At 41.3% G+C, this 16,677-nt stretch overlaps 3 protein-coding genes across 4 annotated transcripts; 2 read left to right on the forward strand and 1 right to left on the reverse strand.

Annotated features, from left to right (window-relative positions):
- Nucleotides 1-1,526: 1,526 nt before the first annotated feature.
- Nucleotides 1,527-6,309, forward strand: dnaja (DnaJ heat shock protein family (Hsp40) member A). Of its 2 annotated transcripts, none has more exons than XM_052061282.1 (8): nt 1,527-1,689; nt 2,027-2,167; nt 3,565-3,739; nt 3,810-3,914; nt 3,994-4,221; nt 4,332-4,562; nt 4,654-4,754; nt 4,942-6,309. In XM_052061282.1, the coding sequence occupies exons 2-8, from the start codon at nt 2,036-2,038 to the stop codon at nt 5,155-5,157; spliced, it is 1,188 nt and encodes a 395-aa protein (XP_051917242.1). In that variant the 5' UTR covers nt 1,527-1,689; nt 2,027-2,035; the 3' UTR covers nt 5,158-6,309. The 2 variants fall into 2 exon arrangements, with proteins under 2 accessions (XP_051917242.1, XP_051917243.1); XM_052061283.1 differs by having other exon boundaries at nt 1,551-1,693.
- Nucleotides 6,310-8,468, reverse strand: rps27l (ribosomal protein S27 like). The gene is made up of 4 exons (XM_052061294.1): nt 8,297-8,468; nt 6,745-6,853; nt 6,568-6,678; nt 6,310-6,490 (listed from the first exon to the last, which is right to left on the reverse strand). The coding sequence occupies exons 1-4, from the start codon at nt 8,300-8,302 to the stop codon at nt 6,462-6,464; spliced, it is 255 nt and encodes an 84-aa protein (XP_051917254.1). The 5' UTR covers nt 8,303-8,468; the 3' UTR covers nt 6,310-6,461.
- Nucleotides 8,469-8,615: 147 nt separating this feature from the next.
- LOC127597915 (ras-related protein Rab-8B) lies at nt 8,616-14,817 on the forward strand. The gene is made up of 8 exons (XM_052061291.1): nt 8,616-8,941; nt 9,801-9,861; nt 11,693-11,753; nt 11,831-11,908; nt 12,476-12,565; nt 12,646-12,711; nt 13,395-13,445; nt 13,529-14,817. The coding sequence occupies exons 1-8, from the start codon at nt 8,818-8,820 to the stop codon at nt 13,619-13,621; spliced, it is 624 nt and encodes a 207-aa protein (XP_051917251.1). The 5' UTR covers nt 8,616-8,817; the 3' UTR covers nt 13,622-14,817.
- The last annotated feature ends 1,860 nt before the right edge of the window (nt 14,818-16,677 follow it).

Genomic DNA, 16,677 nt, shown 5'->3' on the forward strand with positions numbered 1-16,677 from the left:
CTGACTTTATTCTTTGTGTTGAACGAATGTGTTTGTGTCTTATGACTGGTACTGGCTGTGTACAATATGTTGACATTTATGGTCACCAAAACAAACAGCCATTGTCATGACATCAGAGGTACAGTTGATGTGGATGATTCAGTGATTTAAAATAGGGAGGTCAACTGACAGCATCAGCGTGTCCTCTGTGATCGAGGTCCCATCAGGAGGTCACAAACAAATTTCCATGTACTGTTTCCACGTTCCTAAAAAAGAAACATGCTCCACTGAGAGCTCAGATGGTATTTTAGGTCATCAATGTGATGAGCGATGGGAGACTATCTAACCTACTGTTTGTTCTGTTGTTTTCATTTGGCAAATTTGGACCCAACTTAAAAGTTTTCGTACGCTGTCAGTCACGTTGCTTTTTGCTGCCAGAAATCTAGTTTGATTGTGTAACATTTGTACATTTTACATATGACATCCCATTCGAATTTTTCAGCTCATGTTTTGTCATTCATTATTAACTACACTTGGGTGACTTTCATAGATTGTTCCCTTATATGAAACCACAAGTTTCACTTCCTTCGCAGAGTTACAAAAATGGTTGCATGCTGTTTCTCAGTCAAATTTGGGCTGACTTAGGTCATGCATGTACATTGGTTGCAAGGTTTGACTTGTTTTGCCAAGTCCTTTCCTTTTTAACATGGAAGTTCTTTCATTGGTTATTTTATCCAGCAGCTTTTCATATCTTTGTCACATGAGTTTGGTTCTAATGTCATAGGTTTTAAGTTAATGTTTCATTTTGTGCTCAATATTGACAACCCCCCGCCACCCCAGCATTTAAGAACATAAGTAGACTTTGAAATCTACTGTACTTGAGTACAAAAACAAATATAGCTATGTTGAACATTGAGCAAAATAAGAAACTTTTGCACACAAAATAGTTCCTCTTTTTTTCATCATCGTACATCACATTTGATTTCTAACCAAGGCTGAGCTAGCGATGCCTGAACTCTGAAAACTAGTGAATAAGAACATGGTTGGGGACTATCTTGCTTCTTTTGATATTTTGCATTATCATCATTCATGTTGCTGTTGCCTTTTGTTTTTACTGCCTGTATGTCCCCAAGATACAGTATCAGTCAATCACTCCAGCCATCCAGATCAATCAAGATCTTTTCCTTCTCCCCATTTACATAAAATGTAATTTGCGTTGCACATTTTGACAAAGGAAGGAGTGGAAAGTATCCCCCTTCACAGATCCCGTTTACAACTGTAGTAAATATAAAAAGTCATCAAATAACGAAATACTCCAGTACAGATAACTGGAGAATCTAAGTACAGTAACGGTAGCCGTCGTTGGTACCCACCACTGATACTGTATTACATTTCCGTCCACCCACTATATTAATCCCAAAACTTTCACTCTGTTAACTGAAAATTCTAACATGATCTAAATGTGCGTGTGAATTGTTTGTTTTGAGTTTATAGTCGAATAACAAGAATGTTTCCTTTTAAAACACTAATAACGCAATTCATTCCGGGCTTCCGTACTCGGAAGCCCGAGTATCCTCCGGCCCATCAAGCTCGATCTCTCCAGAAAGTTCCACGCTGAAGAGCAGCTATAAGGACCAGCCATCTTACTAGGAACCGGCATTACTTCACGCAGACGCCACACTCGTCTCGAAGAAGACAATAAGCCCACCAGTAGGTAGATCGTGCGATGTTAAACGCTTTGTAGCTCTCTTGCGAATGTATTAATTCGCATTTTTCGGGGTTAGCACGGTGTTATACACGAGAAAGGCTAACGCACGTGATAACCGATGAAGACCAAAATGCTTTTAGTTGACTGCGACTAACTTCATTATAATATTATTTTATTCCCGTTATGCTATCACGTTCTGGTTTTTATGTGTTATATGTGACTTGTTTTCCCTTTCAAAACGCGTTTTGGGTTCCCAAACCTGGTTGGTTGCTAGCGCCAATGGTGTTGACTCACGTTAGCATGGCGACCACTTAACAACCAGGACTTTTTTTTTCCAAGGCTATCATCATGGTTCGCGAAACAGGCTACTACGATCTCCTTGGTGTGGGATCCAAAGCGTCTGCGGACGAAATAAAGAAAGCCTACAGGAAACTGGCACTAAAATATCACCCGGACAAGAACCCTAACGAGGGAGAGAAGGTGAGATCGGGCTAATTATAGACTTCGATTTTCTCTGGCCGCGGACGTGCTGTTAGGAATGTCCCCTTCTAATTTTACATCCTATGGAATGATCTGGTAGCTCCTCTTTCTATGTACAGTATGGACTGACCTATTAGCGCTATGATTCAGTGTGAAATGCCACACGATATCATGTCAAGTAGTTATGCAAAGCAAGACATTCGTCGTAAGCCCTGACGCAGCCCTTGTAAATGTTTAATAGTCAACATTTAAAATTTCAACCGCTGTTTTGCAAACTTGTCCACTATCACCTGAAAAAATACATAGATCTGCAAACACTGCCAAAAATGACAGATCTTTCGTTTAATTCAGATTTTAAAAAGTGGAAACAGTTGCTCTGCAATACAGAATTTAAATTCCAAACAACTCACTCTAGATTGAGGATTCATTTGTAATAAATTAACAAAAGTGCAAAATTAAGCAGACAACTCATTTAAGTCTAGTCTTTGTTCAAAATAAATTGAAGTGCAAAATAATACAGGTTCAACTATTAATTAAACATGACATCAAGTTGGAAAATAGGGCTGAGCGATACAACCGAAAAAGCACACTGGAGTCAGTATTTCATATCAGCTGGTGTTGATAAGTACACATTTTCTTTACCTGTTAAAAACGGTAAACAAAATGAAAAAGGTTAAAGATATACCGGTAATACAACCCTCCAGAGGAAAAATACAGATTACCAAAAAAATCGGTCTTACAAGTACAAATAAGTAGGTAACAGGCGAGTATAACACTGAGTATAATATAGTATTATGTTCCCTATACTGTATGCACCATGAAAAATAGACCTTATTTTAATGTATTGAATAATGAAAGGTAAATGTGCATGATCTATCGCAATGGAGAAAGTCATCTTGCCAATCGATTTGATGTATAATGTTGGTACAAGACACTAACGGCGTATGCTAAGCATTAATTCAAACACAATTACATAAATTGCGTAATGGACATTTGAGAAGATTTATGTGGATGTTGTGCAAGCCATTTACTTCATGATCGCAAAACGGCCACGAGAGGGCGCCATTGACTGGTATTGGGAGCCTTTGCGTGAACGTGATCCTCGCCCATCCCTAATAAAATGTAGAGTCAATATTTTTGAGAGCCACATAACATTATCCACAATAAATAATATAGGTCAAAGAAAACTACTCAAACAAGGATTACATTACAATGTGTTAAATTGAAAACTTGCCTGATTTATGGGGTGTGTGTCTTTGGTCAGCCTCAAGGGGGCAGAAGCAGGAGTGACTGACTACATTGCTTGCAGTTTTTAAAAAAACTGCACAGTCCCCTATTAGCATTCAGAAGTGTTTTGGTGATGATATGTGATGCTCCTTTTTTCCCCCCTCCTGCAGTTCAAGCTTATATCGCAAGCATATGATGTGCTTTCGGATCCAAAAAAGAGAGATCTGTATGACCAAGGTGGGGAACAAGCAATTAAAGAAGGCGGCATGGGCGGAGGGTCATCTCCCATGGACATTTTCAACATGTTCTTTGGAGGCGGGGGAAGGATGCAGAGAGAGAGGAGAGGTAAGTTCTTAATTGAGATCTTAAAAAGAAACCGACCTCCAAGTGTCAACTCACACTGCCGACTTTTTAGGGAAGAACATTGTCCACCAGTTGAGTGTTACGTTGGAGGACATGTACAACGGCTCCACAAGGAAGCTGGCCCTCCAGAAGAATGTCATATGTGAAAAATGTGAAGGTATGCATTCCCTTTAGCATCTGTCATTCAGTTTTTGTCCATCTGTAATCATTCACAAGTGCATTTTGTGTGCGTTCAGGTTACGGTGGTAAGAAAGGTACCTTGGAGAAATGCTCCGGCTGTAAAGGAAGAGGAGTGCAGATCAAGGTGCAGCAGATAGGACCGGGCATGATTCAGCAAATTCAGAGCATGTGCGGAGATTGCCACGGGCAGGGCGAGTCGTTCAGCTCAAAGGACCGCTGCAAGAACTGCAGTGGGCACAAAGTGGAACGCAAGAAGAAAATTCTTGAAGTCCACATTGACAAGGGTAATATACGTTACATAGTGCAATTCAGCACGTAGTCTTTTTCTACAATATGAATACTGGTAGCGTCCATCCAGTGGGACACAAACCAAGTGGAAGATTTTTGACTCTAGGTATGAGAGATGGTCAGAAAATTACATTTCATGGCGAGGGCGACCAGGAGCCTGACTTGGAACCTGGCGACGTCATCATCGTGCTGGACCAGAAGGAGCACGGCCTTTTCAAACGGAGCGACGATAACCTCACCATGACCATGAGCATCAAACTGGTGGAGGCCCTGTGTGGCTTCAAGAAGGCCATCAGCACTCTGGACGACAGAACGCTCCTCATCAGCTCGCAACCGGGTAAGCGAGTGCTCCCCACACACACATACTGCAAGTCTGACAGTCGCCCTTTTTGCCGCCACTGAGGTCTTTTTGTTTTCCCCGATTGTAGGTGAAGTTATAAAGAACAATGACACGAAAGTGATACAAAACGAAGGCATGCCAGTATACCGGAGCCCTTACGAAAAGGGACAACTCTTCATACAGTTCCAGGTGAGACCATCATTGCCACCGTGACCGCCAAACTAATTGTACTCAAATCCCGATTTATATCAAACTAATGTGCTCCAGCCCCACAAAACGTTTTTTTTGAATGCACACAAAGGTCAAGCTACATTTACCAAAAACAAAAATCAGTTTTAAGCTTGTGGTGTATGAATGATCATGCTGGACTGTACAGGTGGAGTTTCCTGAAAAACACTGGCTCCCGGAGCATCTCATGTTCCAGCTGGAAAGGCTGCTTCCCCCCAGGGAGGACGTGTTGATCGCCGACGACATGGAGGAGGTGGAGCTCTGCGAGGTGGACGAGCGCTCACAGCAGCGGAACTACGGCGGGGAAGCTTATGAGGAAGACGAGGAGGGTCCCAGAGGCGGGGTGCAGTGTCAGACACAGTAGTCTGCCTCGCAGAGGACAAATTGCATAACCTGCCCCAGGGGCTGGTGCTTTTGTCACCGTGCTTCAACTGGTGGTGATTGAGCATCCCGCCCCAGTTTTAGGTTATTCCAGGAACCACTGAGATGGAAACATAACTTGACAACCAAGTGGCACAGTTCAGTTGAGAAGAAACAAAACGGACCTGGCTTTTTTTGTTTCACCAGATTATTCCACAAGAAATGCTGACATAAATGACCGTGCATTCTATCTTGACCATCATCACTTTTTTTTAAGGCACACCGACCTACGCGACCAAAGGCTACTGAAATGTCGTGCAATGAGTTTTGGTGTGGTTGCAAATCTGAATTGCCACTGAACAGCCAAACAAAAATGCCATGTTGACTCTTTTTTTTTTTTCTACCAACATATCTCCTAGGCACCAAGTAAAAAATCCCCCACCCCTAAACAATATGTAAACTGTAACTGTATACATCTACGACTAAAAAGTAAAGCATGGAGAGTCTCCATTGCTGAAATTCATGACTGCAGTCAATGAATGGCGTGATCGTTGCCAACAAGCCTCTTAAATGTCCACACGCTTGCCTTAACTTACGGTATATCCGTACAGCTAGCACGGGCAGGGCAATCTCGTCGTTTATAGTTCAATAAAAGTTAACGTAAGGGCTCACAGATTTCCGTTGCAGCTATTTGATATCTGCGAGACAGCGTTGCAGACACTGGTTTGTCAGCAATTGCCCAATTCAATCGCGTCGCTCGTTGTGCGGCGGGCCTCAAATTCATCTTTCATGTTACAGTATTTCCATTTCCCATGTTGCGAGCAAGCTGCCATAGGTCTCCAGCCACCACCGCAATCAAAGGCTGCTCTTAGGTGACATTCTCATTTTTAGGACAGAACTTAAAACGTACTGAACTGTACCGCTTGGTGAAAATATTGCTTTTATTTAATGCTCCTACAAATGGTTATGCAAGGTGTGTTTCTGTCATAAAAACACAATGTACCTGTTGCCGATCTTTTCTATATGTTAACTTTCCCCAGACAGCTGTATTGTTAAGAAGTTTAAAGGACGACTTTGTATGCTTTCTGTGAAGGTCATTTCAGTCATGGCAAAAAAAAAAAGGTTTTATCAATAAAAGTCCCAGTGTGCTTCAAAATTGTTTCCACCTTTTAATTGACTTGCAAATCCATTGCATAAAAGGCATAATTGATAGCAAGCTTATAAAATCACAAACATGATTTTGTTCTCTGCATAGTGACATCTCAACCAGGGATTTAACAATGCACATCTTAGGAATAATGTTCCTTTTTAGTGCTGCTTCCTCCTGAAAGAACAACCTGTAAAGAAGAAGAAAAATTTGGGTTACGCCTCAGATTTGGATGACACATTAAATAACTACATGCTGGGGTTATACCTTCTGTGAGTCTGGCCTTTCCTCCTTTAGGCTGACACAACACTGTGGAGCATCCCACACACAGAACCACCGTTTGTGCATGACTGAACACAGTAGTGATCTTGTAGCAGCCTACAAAAGAACACGCATGAATGCATTTCTTCCTTACTAGTAAAATGTCACGCCTGCTATGCTTACCTGGACACTTCACATCCATAAAGTAGGAGTTTGGACTCTGAACAAGTCTTTTCTTTTTGTGTTGTCTTCTCTCATGTTCAATAGATGGTTGAAGGAGGTCTTTAGCCAACTAAAAGATATAACCAGTTATATCATTCCTGACGTGCTAACGATGTATTAACAGGTTATTGAGCAGCACATAGCTGCAGGAGTTAAATACTCGACATGAACATACTGCCAATAAAGACGTTTTTTTGGTAATAACAAGAACACAGTGCATAATGCTCACGTGGCAAAATCTGGCAGAAGGCAAATCACTTGCTTAAAACGTGCTAAAATATGTGTTGACAAGTGGAAAAAAGACAATGGATGTCATTGGAAGGCTGCAAAAGGAAGCCGCCGTTGTCCAAAAACTACTAGCAAATGGTGTGGACATATTAAGCCAGATTTGTATGGAAGCAGCGCACAATACTTTGTGTGGACAAAAACACAGCACAGCACCCCTAAAACCTGAGCCCAGCTGGAAATACGTTGGAGAGGCCAATATGGTTTGGTACAGCTATTTTACTTCAGGGCCTGGACGCATTGCTATCAAGTTAATCCCCTCCACAAAGTATGACGATGTGGTGTCAATGCTTCGGTGCTTCAGGCAGGTACTCTCCAGGTACAGAGGGAGCACTACGGCGTTAAGCATTGTGGCTATTGATGAGGGCTGCGCCTAACAATCACCGTACTTTGAAAGTCAATGCTTTTAAAATGTATGTATGCTTGTATGCTTTTAAAATGTTTTATTTTGTAAAAACTAAACATTTTATGAATACAATCCTGAAATTTGACAGTATTGTTGACACAATCCTATTGTAAAAAGACTAAGTTCGTTTTAAGACTGTTGAGACTGTTACACCCGCGCTGTAAGGAGAGATACCGACGCTCGTTCCTACCGACTGCTGTCAGGTTGCTGAATAAAAATAACAATAATCGTAATAATAATAATGTGATGTGAAAAACAATTGTAAATAGCACTGCGATTTATCAATTTTGTATTTATATTGCACTTAATTGAACGGTGTTTGTTTGTTTTTTCTTCTTTCTACCCACATTCTTGCTGCTGGAGGCTGTAAATTTCCCCAGTGTGGGACAAATAAAGGATATCTTAATCTTAAGCTTCAAACAGCACGTTACGAACAGTGCCATTGAACCCAAATAGTCGCAATTCATGTCAACGCTTCGAACGTTCAATTAGCCATTTTTGACATTGAAGGTTGAGCAATCGTTGTTGTGAAAGGAGGAAAAGAACGACGCAGACTAATTTCTGGACCACAAAACGATTCCCCTACGCGCTACCGATTTTCCAGCAGTTACACGACCCCCGTGCCTCGCGAAGCTAAAGCAGGGCTAGCTACAAACACAAGTAGGACACCATGTGCTTTTTCCCACTACGCGCACCACCTCGATGTTATTCAAAACGACGCATGTCTTTCGCTTCCTGTGTGACAACTGCTTTATTACACGCTCGTACGTGAAGCGTTGCATTGAAGAAAATAAAAGAAAACGTTTAAAGTTATTAACTTACAGGCATCTCGCCGTGCTGGCGTTGTCTACGTTGGCTTCTCGGCGGTGGCGGTGGACACCAATTGGGAGTAGCGGGGATTATCACCGAGCAGTTATTACGCTACTTATAAGGTGATTGCAATCCATCAGGAAATACAGGACAAAAGTCAATGAGTATTTAAAATGGTTTAATAATTAATTTATAACACACGTGATTGCGCGACTACCTATATTTAATATCTCGAAATGCTTACAGTACTATATAAAACAGACATGATATTTTTTATCAGTGTATTACGTATTAATAAAAAATGCTAAAATACAATTCAAACAACAACTGGTGAATTTAGCGAAAATTTTAAAAACAGCGGCGTATTGGTTGCCAAAACTTCATAGACCAGAATGCAACGCGTCGCATTACGTCACTCCTCGCCGCATTGGCCCGTCGCCAGACCTCCGGACAGCTGAGGATCCAAAAGACGTGAGATCTTGGCTCAGCATTCCCATTTATTGACCCAAATTTCGTCGTGTTTGTGTCGCGCAATGGCCAAGACGTACGATTACCTCTTTAAGCTGTTGCTTATCGGCGACAGCGGCGTGGGTAAGACGTGTCTGCTCTTTCGATTCAGCGAAGACTCCTTTAATACCACCTTCATATCCACCATAGGTGAGTAAACCGCAGTAGCCTGTCAGGAGAAATAATGCATGAGCGCATCAGTAATAACACGACGTGCGTTGTGTCAAGCGTGTCTGTCTGTATTAGTGTGCATACGGCTATTCGATATTGACAAGAGCAGAGATTGATCGACATTCAAATGAGCTCAAGGATCTATCTATCCTTTTGTTTTTTGTTTTTTGCTCGACCATCTATGGCTATGCAAACGACCTGTAGTGGCAGGGAGAACAATTAAATGCTCTTCCACTAGATGTCATAAGCTCCAATTAACCAGTGTATCCAACTGTTGCCATTCATACAAGAGAAAAACAGCTATGTGGTCAACTATACAGACCCAGATTTCACACGGATCAAGTAAATATGCAAGTTTAGTGAGATGGTGTCATCATTACATCCGTATGTTTGGTTTAGGAGACATTTTTGCCTGACCCATATTTTCTACAGGACTTTAATTTCCCCAGTGTGGGACAAATAAAGGATATCTTAATGTGCTGTCCATGAACACAAATAGTATTCAAATGCGATTCAATTCAAAGAAACAGAACATTTTTTTTCACTAGATGGAGCGAAAATTTGTTTGAAACAAAAATATTTTATAAAGTTAAAAAAAAGAAACGAGCACATTTACTGCCTGCTCAGTCATCAGGAGATAAAAAAATTACTTGAACTGTCTCAAATTTTAGGAGCAAAATGCCATCATTTGAGTAATTGGTTAGGCCGACGGTAATCATATTCATGCGTTTTATACTTGTGTCAGGTGTTCTAAATTTGAAACAATATGCGTCCGTGAGGAACTAATGACGATCGGCTATTGCAGTCTTCTGAAAAGTGTCTGTTCATTTTACTGCAGGCATAGACTTCAAAATCAGAACGATAGAGCTGGACGGAAAAAGAGTCAAACTTCAAATCTGGTGAGTGTCATTTGTTTTTTTTATATAGAAAAACTGGACGCACATCTGGCAGCCTGGAGAGGGAGTGGTTAGCGGGTCGGCTGCACATTGCAGAGGTGCGGGATTCGATTCTTGCTCCGGCTTCCCCGTGTGGAGTTTGCATGTTTTCCCCTTGCCTGCGTGGATTTTTTCCGGGTACTCCGGTTTTCACCCACATTCCAAAAACATGCACGGCAGGCTGATTGAACACTCTAAATCCCTCTTCCTCAACTGGCGGACCGCGATCCACGATCGGACCGCCGACCTCCTCTGTCCGGGCCGCCGACCTCCTCTGTCCGGACCTCCTCTGTCCGGACCCTCGGCAAATTGTATAAAATAATAATTTATAAAGTGATTTTTAAGTTATACATTTTATATTTGAGGACTATAATCTGCGCATTACCGCGATCGCTTGTTAAAATTATCCGTTGTATTCTTTGCGTGCACTAACAGATGTAATGCAGAGGACCGCGGCAGCGCGACTTTGTGTGTATAATGTTTGACTGACTGGACACCCTGGTTGAGCAGGGCATGTCGGCGATAGCGATGCGCTGATTGGCTCCTCTGAACTGAAGGTGTGACCATACATAAGCGTCAGCATATACGAGGCGCTGATTGGCTCCTCTGAATTTAAGGTGTGCCCATACATAAGCGTCAGCACGCGTCTATCCCAATACACACGCATTCAAAATACATGTAGTTCATTGTGGCCGGAAACAGACGCATGCGCAACGCCACAGTGTGCTCACAGCTTCAGTCCAGGAGAGCCGCACACACAATTAAGACGAAGGTTTCGATTGTGTGCAGTTTTGCTCCCATCTACCAGGGGGTCTTTGCAGCTGTTTAACAGCAGAACAGGTAAATAAACGTCACAATGGCGTCCTCTAAAATTGCTTCAAAGAGAAAGGTGGACAGTGAAAATCGGCGTTTCAATGAAGAATGGACTGACAACTATGCTTTCATTCTACCTCTGTCGAGCACCAAGCCACTGTGTCTAATATGCCTAAAGACGGTAGCTCTGGTCAAGAGTCAAATTATTAAACGCCACTATGTGACAGAGAACAGCTCTTTTAATTATCCTCTGCTGCACAAGCTGGCAATTAACATTCTCACAATGTTTGGGTCAATTTACAGATGTGAGTCTGCATTCTCCACAATGAATATTGTGAAGAACAAGTACCGTACTAGACTCACCAATGAACACTTGCATCAGTGTCTCCGCCTGGCCATCACACCTTTTGTGCCAAAGTTCAAAGTCTTGGCAACAAGCACAAAATCTAACTTCTCTCATTAAATGCACATAATGTACACTTTTTTGCACCTTAAAGACTGAGTTCTTGCCACTTGTTTACAAAAGGAAATGAGGGATTGATTTGTTTTGTTAAAGGAAATGGATATTTTGATGTATCTTCTTAGCAGCCACAACTTAACAAAATAAAAGAGTTCCTGTGCCTCAACAAAATACCTCTCATTATTTGCTGTGTACTGGCAGAGTGAATAATTGTTATTTTATATATGCCCATACTAAATGGGCATATAGCCCTGCTCCCTATGACCGCCATGCATGGGACCGGACCTTGGTCTTAAAAAAAAAAAAAAAGTGGACCTCCAGCATTTGTAGTTGAGGACCACTGCTCTAAATTGTCCCAAGGTGTGAGTGTGAGCGCGGATGTTTTTTTGCCTCTGTGTACTCTGCGATTGACTGGCAACCAGTTCAGGGTGTTCTTTGCCTACTGACCTTTGTGAGGATAAGTTGATTTGAAAATGGATGAATGGATGCAGATCTTTGATTATATTTGTTGAATGCACTCAGGGACACTGCAGGCCAGGAGCGCTTTCGCACCATCACAACCGCTTACTACAGAGGAGCCATGGTAAGGTCTCACTCGCCGTGCTGGAATGTTGAAGAGTTGGACCAAGGAACAATGATTCGTCTTTGTCCTCCTCCCAGGGAATCATGCTGGTCTACGACATCTCCAATGAGAAGTCGTTTGAAAACATTAAAAACTGGATCAGGAATATTGAAGAGGTGAGCTGTCGGATAGATTTGACGTAACTGTCTCACTTTGCCATGAGAGATTGGCAAGAGACAGGATTTTTCCGAGATGTCTAGGGAACATTACGACAAAGTTAAACGGAATAACAACAGGTAACAAATGTTTGCTCCATTTTTTTTAAACAGAAATGCGAGTACATTTTTCGAGAAGTTATTTCTGTGGCACAGCAGGTTTTCAAAATAACTATTATAACAAGAACAATCATAATATATAGAATACAATCACAACGGTGGAGAATATTTTTTGAATAGGGGTGTGTAGACTTTCTCTTCCCACTTTATAAGCTAAATCTCCGATAGCTCACAATACCTTTAATAGCTTCAGTTGCTTTGGACTCTAGGGAATTGTTAATGATCACTTAACTGATTATTCTCTCCGATCCCCAATGTCACCTTGTGACCATGGCAACACAGACAGACACTTAACGCTTCCTCAATATGTCAGTCCGATTGAGCTACAAAACCACTGTTGCAAAAAAAAACAAAAATCCTTTTTGTTTGTTTGACTGGCTTGTCCCTCGCTGACTTCTCAACTCCCAGCATGCCTCATCGGACGTCGAGAAGATGGTCCTGGGTAACAAATGTGACATGAGTGACAGGCGGCAGGTGTCCAAAGACAGGGGTGAAAAAGTGAGTTAAGTCCCCCCCACACCCCCACCTTGATATGAATGTTAATCAATCGCTGCTTTGTTGTTTTTCCTTCTCCTTAGCTGGCTATTGATTACGGCGTCAAGTTCCTGGAGACCAGCGCAAAGACAAGTCTAAATGTCGAAGAGGTACGTCTGTGTTTGTCGTTTTGACATTTCAAATGGGATTAGCGTTTCCCCTGCTATATCTTTTTGGGTGTGGGTGTGAGGGGTGCAAGAGTTTTATGCTTATTAAACGTCAAAACATTTTTTTTGCACATTAACACATTGCAACGGGGCGGCCCTGTGGTCCAGTGGTTATCGCGTTGACTGAACAGTGTAGAGGTACATGGTTCAAATCCAGCTCCGGGCTCCCTGTGTGGAGTTTGCATGTTCCCCCCGGGCCTGCGTGGGTTTTCTTCGGGTACTCCGGTTTCCTCCCACATTCCAAAAAACATGCATGGCAGGCTGATTGAACACTTTAAATTGTCCCTAAGTGTGGGTGTGAGTGCGGATGGTTGTTCATCTGTGTGTGTCCTGCAATTGGCTGGCAACCGGTTCAAGGTGTCTCCCGCCTACTGCCCAGAGACGGCGCACCCCCCACCCCTAGTGAGGATAAAGTGGATCGGAAAATGGAGGGACGGAAAGCATTGCAACAAGACAAACAAAATGTTCAAAAATATAATCGAGAAGTTTTGCACAGTTTCTCCACTGTAAAATTACAACAAATACAAAAGCCGTGAGATTTTCTTTTTCCTCATTTAAAATGTGCCTTGGCTCAAAGTTTGGAAAACTGTTGTCCTGAATATTTATTCTTATTTTTTTCGAATCAGGCATTTTATACCATGGGAAGAGACATCTTGCACAATCTGAGCTCAAAGACAGTAAGTGCTTCTGCGCAGCATGTTCAGTTTGACTTTTAGTCAACGCAAATGTGACGTGTCTATTTTTTTTTTTTTTTATCGAGGCTGACAACACTGCTGCAGGAGCCAGCAAAGCAGTCAAGATCACTGAAAAGAAATCCAAGAGGATTAAATTCCTCAAGTGTTCGCTCATCTAGAGCCCGCCATGCACAGAGTGACTTTGCTCATTTTGAGGCGGCTTCTTACTTCATGTGACTTTTGAGGGGCTTCTTGCTTTCGCGAGCTGATCTCTCGGCCCCAGCGTGAGCTGACGGGTTTCCGCTCAAGACCTCGTCGGACTGAAGACGGTGCGACCGGGGCTTGAACCCCGTGACGGTTGCCCACGGCTGGTTTGTAGCCGGACGCCTGTGAGGAGTCTTGTTTTTTGTTTTGCTGTAACCTCAGTTATTGAACTCCAGCAATCCATGTTTTTCGTAAAATAACAAATGCCTCGCTTTTTTTTTTAGCACTTTGTAGCACTACCTTTATACCTTGTGCCATATTGACCACAAGGATGCTGTGCGACATGCATATCGAGTCCCAGCAATGAATGTATTTGTGTGTGTATGTGTAAAACGAATAGGTCATTTTCATTCATTTTGATCAATAACGGTAAAGACACTGGCCAAAAAAAAAAAAGTTTAGCCATTTCTGTCATGCTGCCTTCGTCTTGCTTTGAAAACGTTTCGAATTAACCTCTTAAGCGTTCACAGTAGTAGTCACGGTTGTCTCTTTGTATGATACAAAAATAATAGTCAAGACGTGCTTAAATTTCTGACAACTTATTGCAATACCGATGATGACGCGTCAGCAGACAGCTCCCTCTGGTGGAGACGGACATAACCTACCGTCGAATATTAACGCTGAACACAAAGATGCATTTGTCAACTTTCATGGAAAAATGCATCTTCAGAAAATATTTCTTTGGGACACACAACGATGGAGATATTTTCGCATGACAAGTTTGCGAAATATAAAACTGCCAACTATTCCATCAGTAAAGTTAATTTTCAAAAATACATTCGGTGGAGCATGTCTTTACTGTTACTAATCAAATGACCCATATTAAGACCTGAATTAGTCATACAAACTCCAATTTACTGTGTAATTTTTTTAAATTACTGACATGATTGAAGAGTTCCTCCGACAAGATACAGTGAATCCACGTTGTAACGCCATTGTCAGTATTTGCATGAGCGCCGTTGCAGTATTAAGCACATTGTACAATTCCTAAAGAGAGGACGACGGCTCCGTCTGTATATGAAAGTGATTGTTGAGAAAGTTTCACGTCACTCGTGCAATATGTGTGGACATTCTGGAAGTGTTCTTCACATTAAAAAGACTTGAAAGGGCAGTGAGTGAATTGTTCGGTGTTTTCAAAATGTGTCCAGTCAGTCACGGCACATGCTGCACAGACATTTTTACACTCGCACGCACTTTTGGACAAAACATAAGTCAAAGTAATATTTTAATTGTTCTCTTACTGCAGTGTTATAATTTCAACTCCTTTTCTTTAACGTTAACTTCCTCGTCATATTTTAACGAGTCACTTTTTGGATTGAAATATCGTGACTCTTTGCTACGACAACTTTTCTCGTAAGTATTTTAACAACAGCCTTGTGAGATTTGTTGGCAACAACACAATTATTTTTTTCAGAAAATGCCCAGTCAGCAAAATTGGTCTGGTTTTTCGAGTTAAAACGCCTTACTATACATGGTCGTTTTTTTTCGTCGAAAAAGGCCTTACTATACATGGTAGTTTTTTTTTTTTGTCTAAAAACGCTTTACTGTATATACATGATCGTTTTTTTCGGCTAAAAACGCCTTACTTTTATACATGGTCTTTTTTTGGTCGAAAAACGTCCTACTGTACATGGTCGTTTTTTTCAGCTAAAAACGTCTTACTAAACATGGGCGTTTTTTCGGCTAAAAACGCCTTACTAAACATGGTGGGGGGTTTTCGTCTAAAAACGCCTTACTATACATGGTTGTTTTTTTTCGTTGAAAAACACCTTACTATACATGGTCGTTTTTTCGGCTAAAAACGCCTTACTTATACATGGTCTTTTTTTGGTCGAAAAACATCCTACTGTACATGGACGTTTTTTTAGTTAAAACGCCTTACTATCGATGGTCCTTTTTTTCGGCTAAAAACACCTTACTATACATGGTCGTTTTTTTGTTTCGGCTAAAAACACCTTACTATACATGGTCGTTTTTTTGTTTCGGCTAAAAACATCTTACTATACATGGTCGAGGGGGCGGGGGTTCGGCTAAAAACGCTTTACTATATATATGGTCGTTTTTTGTTTTTGGCTAAAAACGCCTTACTACATGGTCGTTTTTTTCGTCGAAAAAGGCCTTACTATACATGGTGGTTTTTTCGTCTAAAAACGCCTTACTATACATGGTCTGTTTTTTTGGCTAAAAATGCCTTACTTATACATGGTGTTTTTTTTATCGAAAAACGCCCTACTATACATGGTCGTTTTTTTTTTGTCTAAAAACGCCTTAATATATATATATGGTCTTTTTTTGGCTAAAAACGCCTTCCTATACCTGGTCGTTTTTTTCGGCTAAAACGCCTTATTATACATGGTGGGGGGGGGGGGGGGGGTTCCGGCTAAAAACGCCTTTCTATACATCACTGGTGTCAAACTCATTTCACATGGTGGGCCACATACGGCCTGGGTAGATTTCAAGTGGGCCGGACCATTAAAATGATACCATACTTTGCTATAAACAACCAAAACAATATGTCTTTCCTTTGTTTTGGTATAAAGAAGCACAAGAACATTTGGAAAATGTTGAAATTTAATGAACGTATCTTTTACAAAACATTTGATGAAGCAATGTGCATTTCTTTCAACAAATGTACAATTTACTTTTGTCATTCACATACATGCATTGCAACTGATCCCATTGATTGTACAAACTTTAACAAGTAATTGGTATTGAAAAATATAGTAATGCACTTTATGATTAAAGAAGATTTATAAAGAAATTAAGTTTTAAACCATTTACACGTGCATATAAAATCTAAATGTAATCACTGCCTACACCTTACAAATTAAGGAGAGTGCTATTAAATGTGTAAATGTGAGAGTGCTATTGATAGTGTCTGCTGACATGGGTCTGTCTCAGTGACGGACTGAGGCTGCTGTTGTCTTCTTCTCTGGTCAAAACTGTGCCTTAGCTCAATGAATTGCACCTT

Source organism: Hippocampus zosterae, chromosome 3 (assembly GCF_025434085.1).
Source record: "Hippocampus zosterae strain Florida chromosome 3, ASM2543408v3, whole genome shotgun sequence".
NCBI classification, from domain to species: Eukaryota; Metazoa; Chordata; class Actinopteri; order Syngnathiformes; family Syngnathidae; genus Hippocampus; species Hippocampus zosterae.

Excerpts from the sequence above, each read along its gene's own strand:
- dnaja (XM_052061282.1), top strand. The coding sequence starts at position 2,036 with ATGGTTCGCGAAACAGGCTACTACGATCTCCTTGGTGTGGGATCCAAA. Across the intron at positions 4,222-4,331 it reads TGAAGTCCACATTGACAAGG|GTATGAGAGATGGTCAGAAA; the intron begins GTAATATACGTT and ends TTTTGACTCTAG. Across the intron at positions 4,755-4,941 it reads AACTCTTCATACAGTTCCAG|GTGGAGTTTCCTGAAAAACA; the intron begins GTGAGACCATCA and ends TGGACTGTACAG.
- rps27l (XM_052061294.1), bottom strand. Across the intron at positions 6,679-6,744 it reads TATGGATGTGAAGTGTCCAG|GCTGCTACAAGATCACTACT; the intron begins GTAAGCATAGCA and ends GTTCTTTTGTAG. Across the intron at positions 6,491-6,567 it reads AAAGGCCAGACTCACAGAAG|GTTGTTCTTTCAGGAGGAAG; the intron begins GTATAACCCCAG and ends TCTTCTTTACAG.
- LOC127597915 (XM_052061291.1), top strand. The coding sequence starts at position 8,818 with ATGGCCAAGACGTACGATTACCTCTTTAAGCTGTTGCTTATCGGCGAC. Across the intron at positions 11,909-12,475 it reads GGATCAGGAATATTGAAGAG|CATGCCTCATCGGACGTCGA; the intron begins GTGAGCTGTCGG and ends CTCAACTCCCAG. Across the intron at positions 12,566-12,645 it reads CCAAAGACAGGGGTGAAAAA|CTGGCTATTGATTACGGCGT; the intron begins GTGAGTTAAGTC and ends CCTTCTCCTTAG.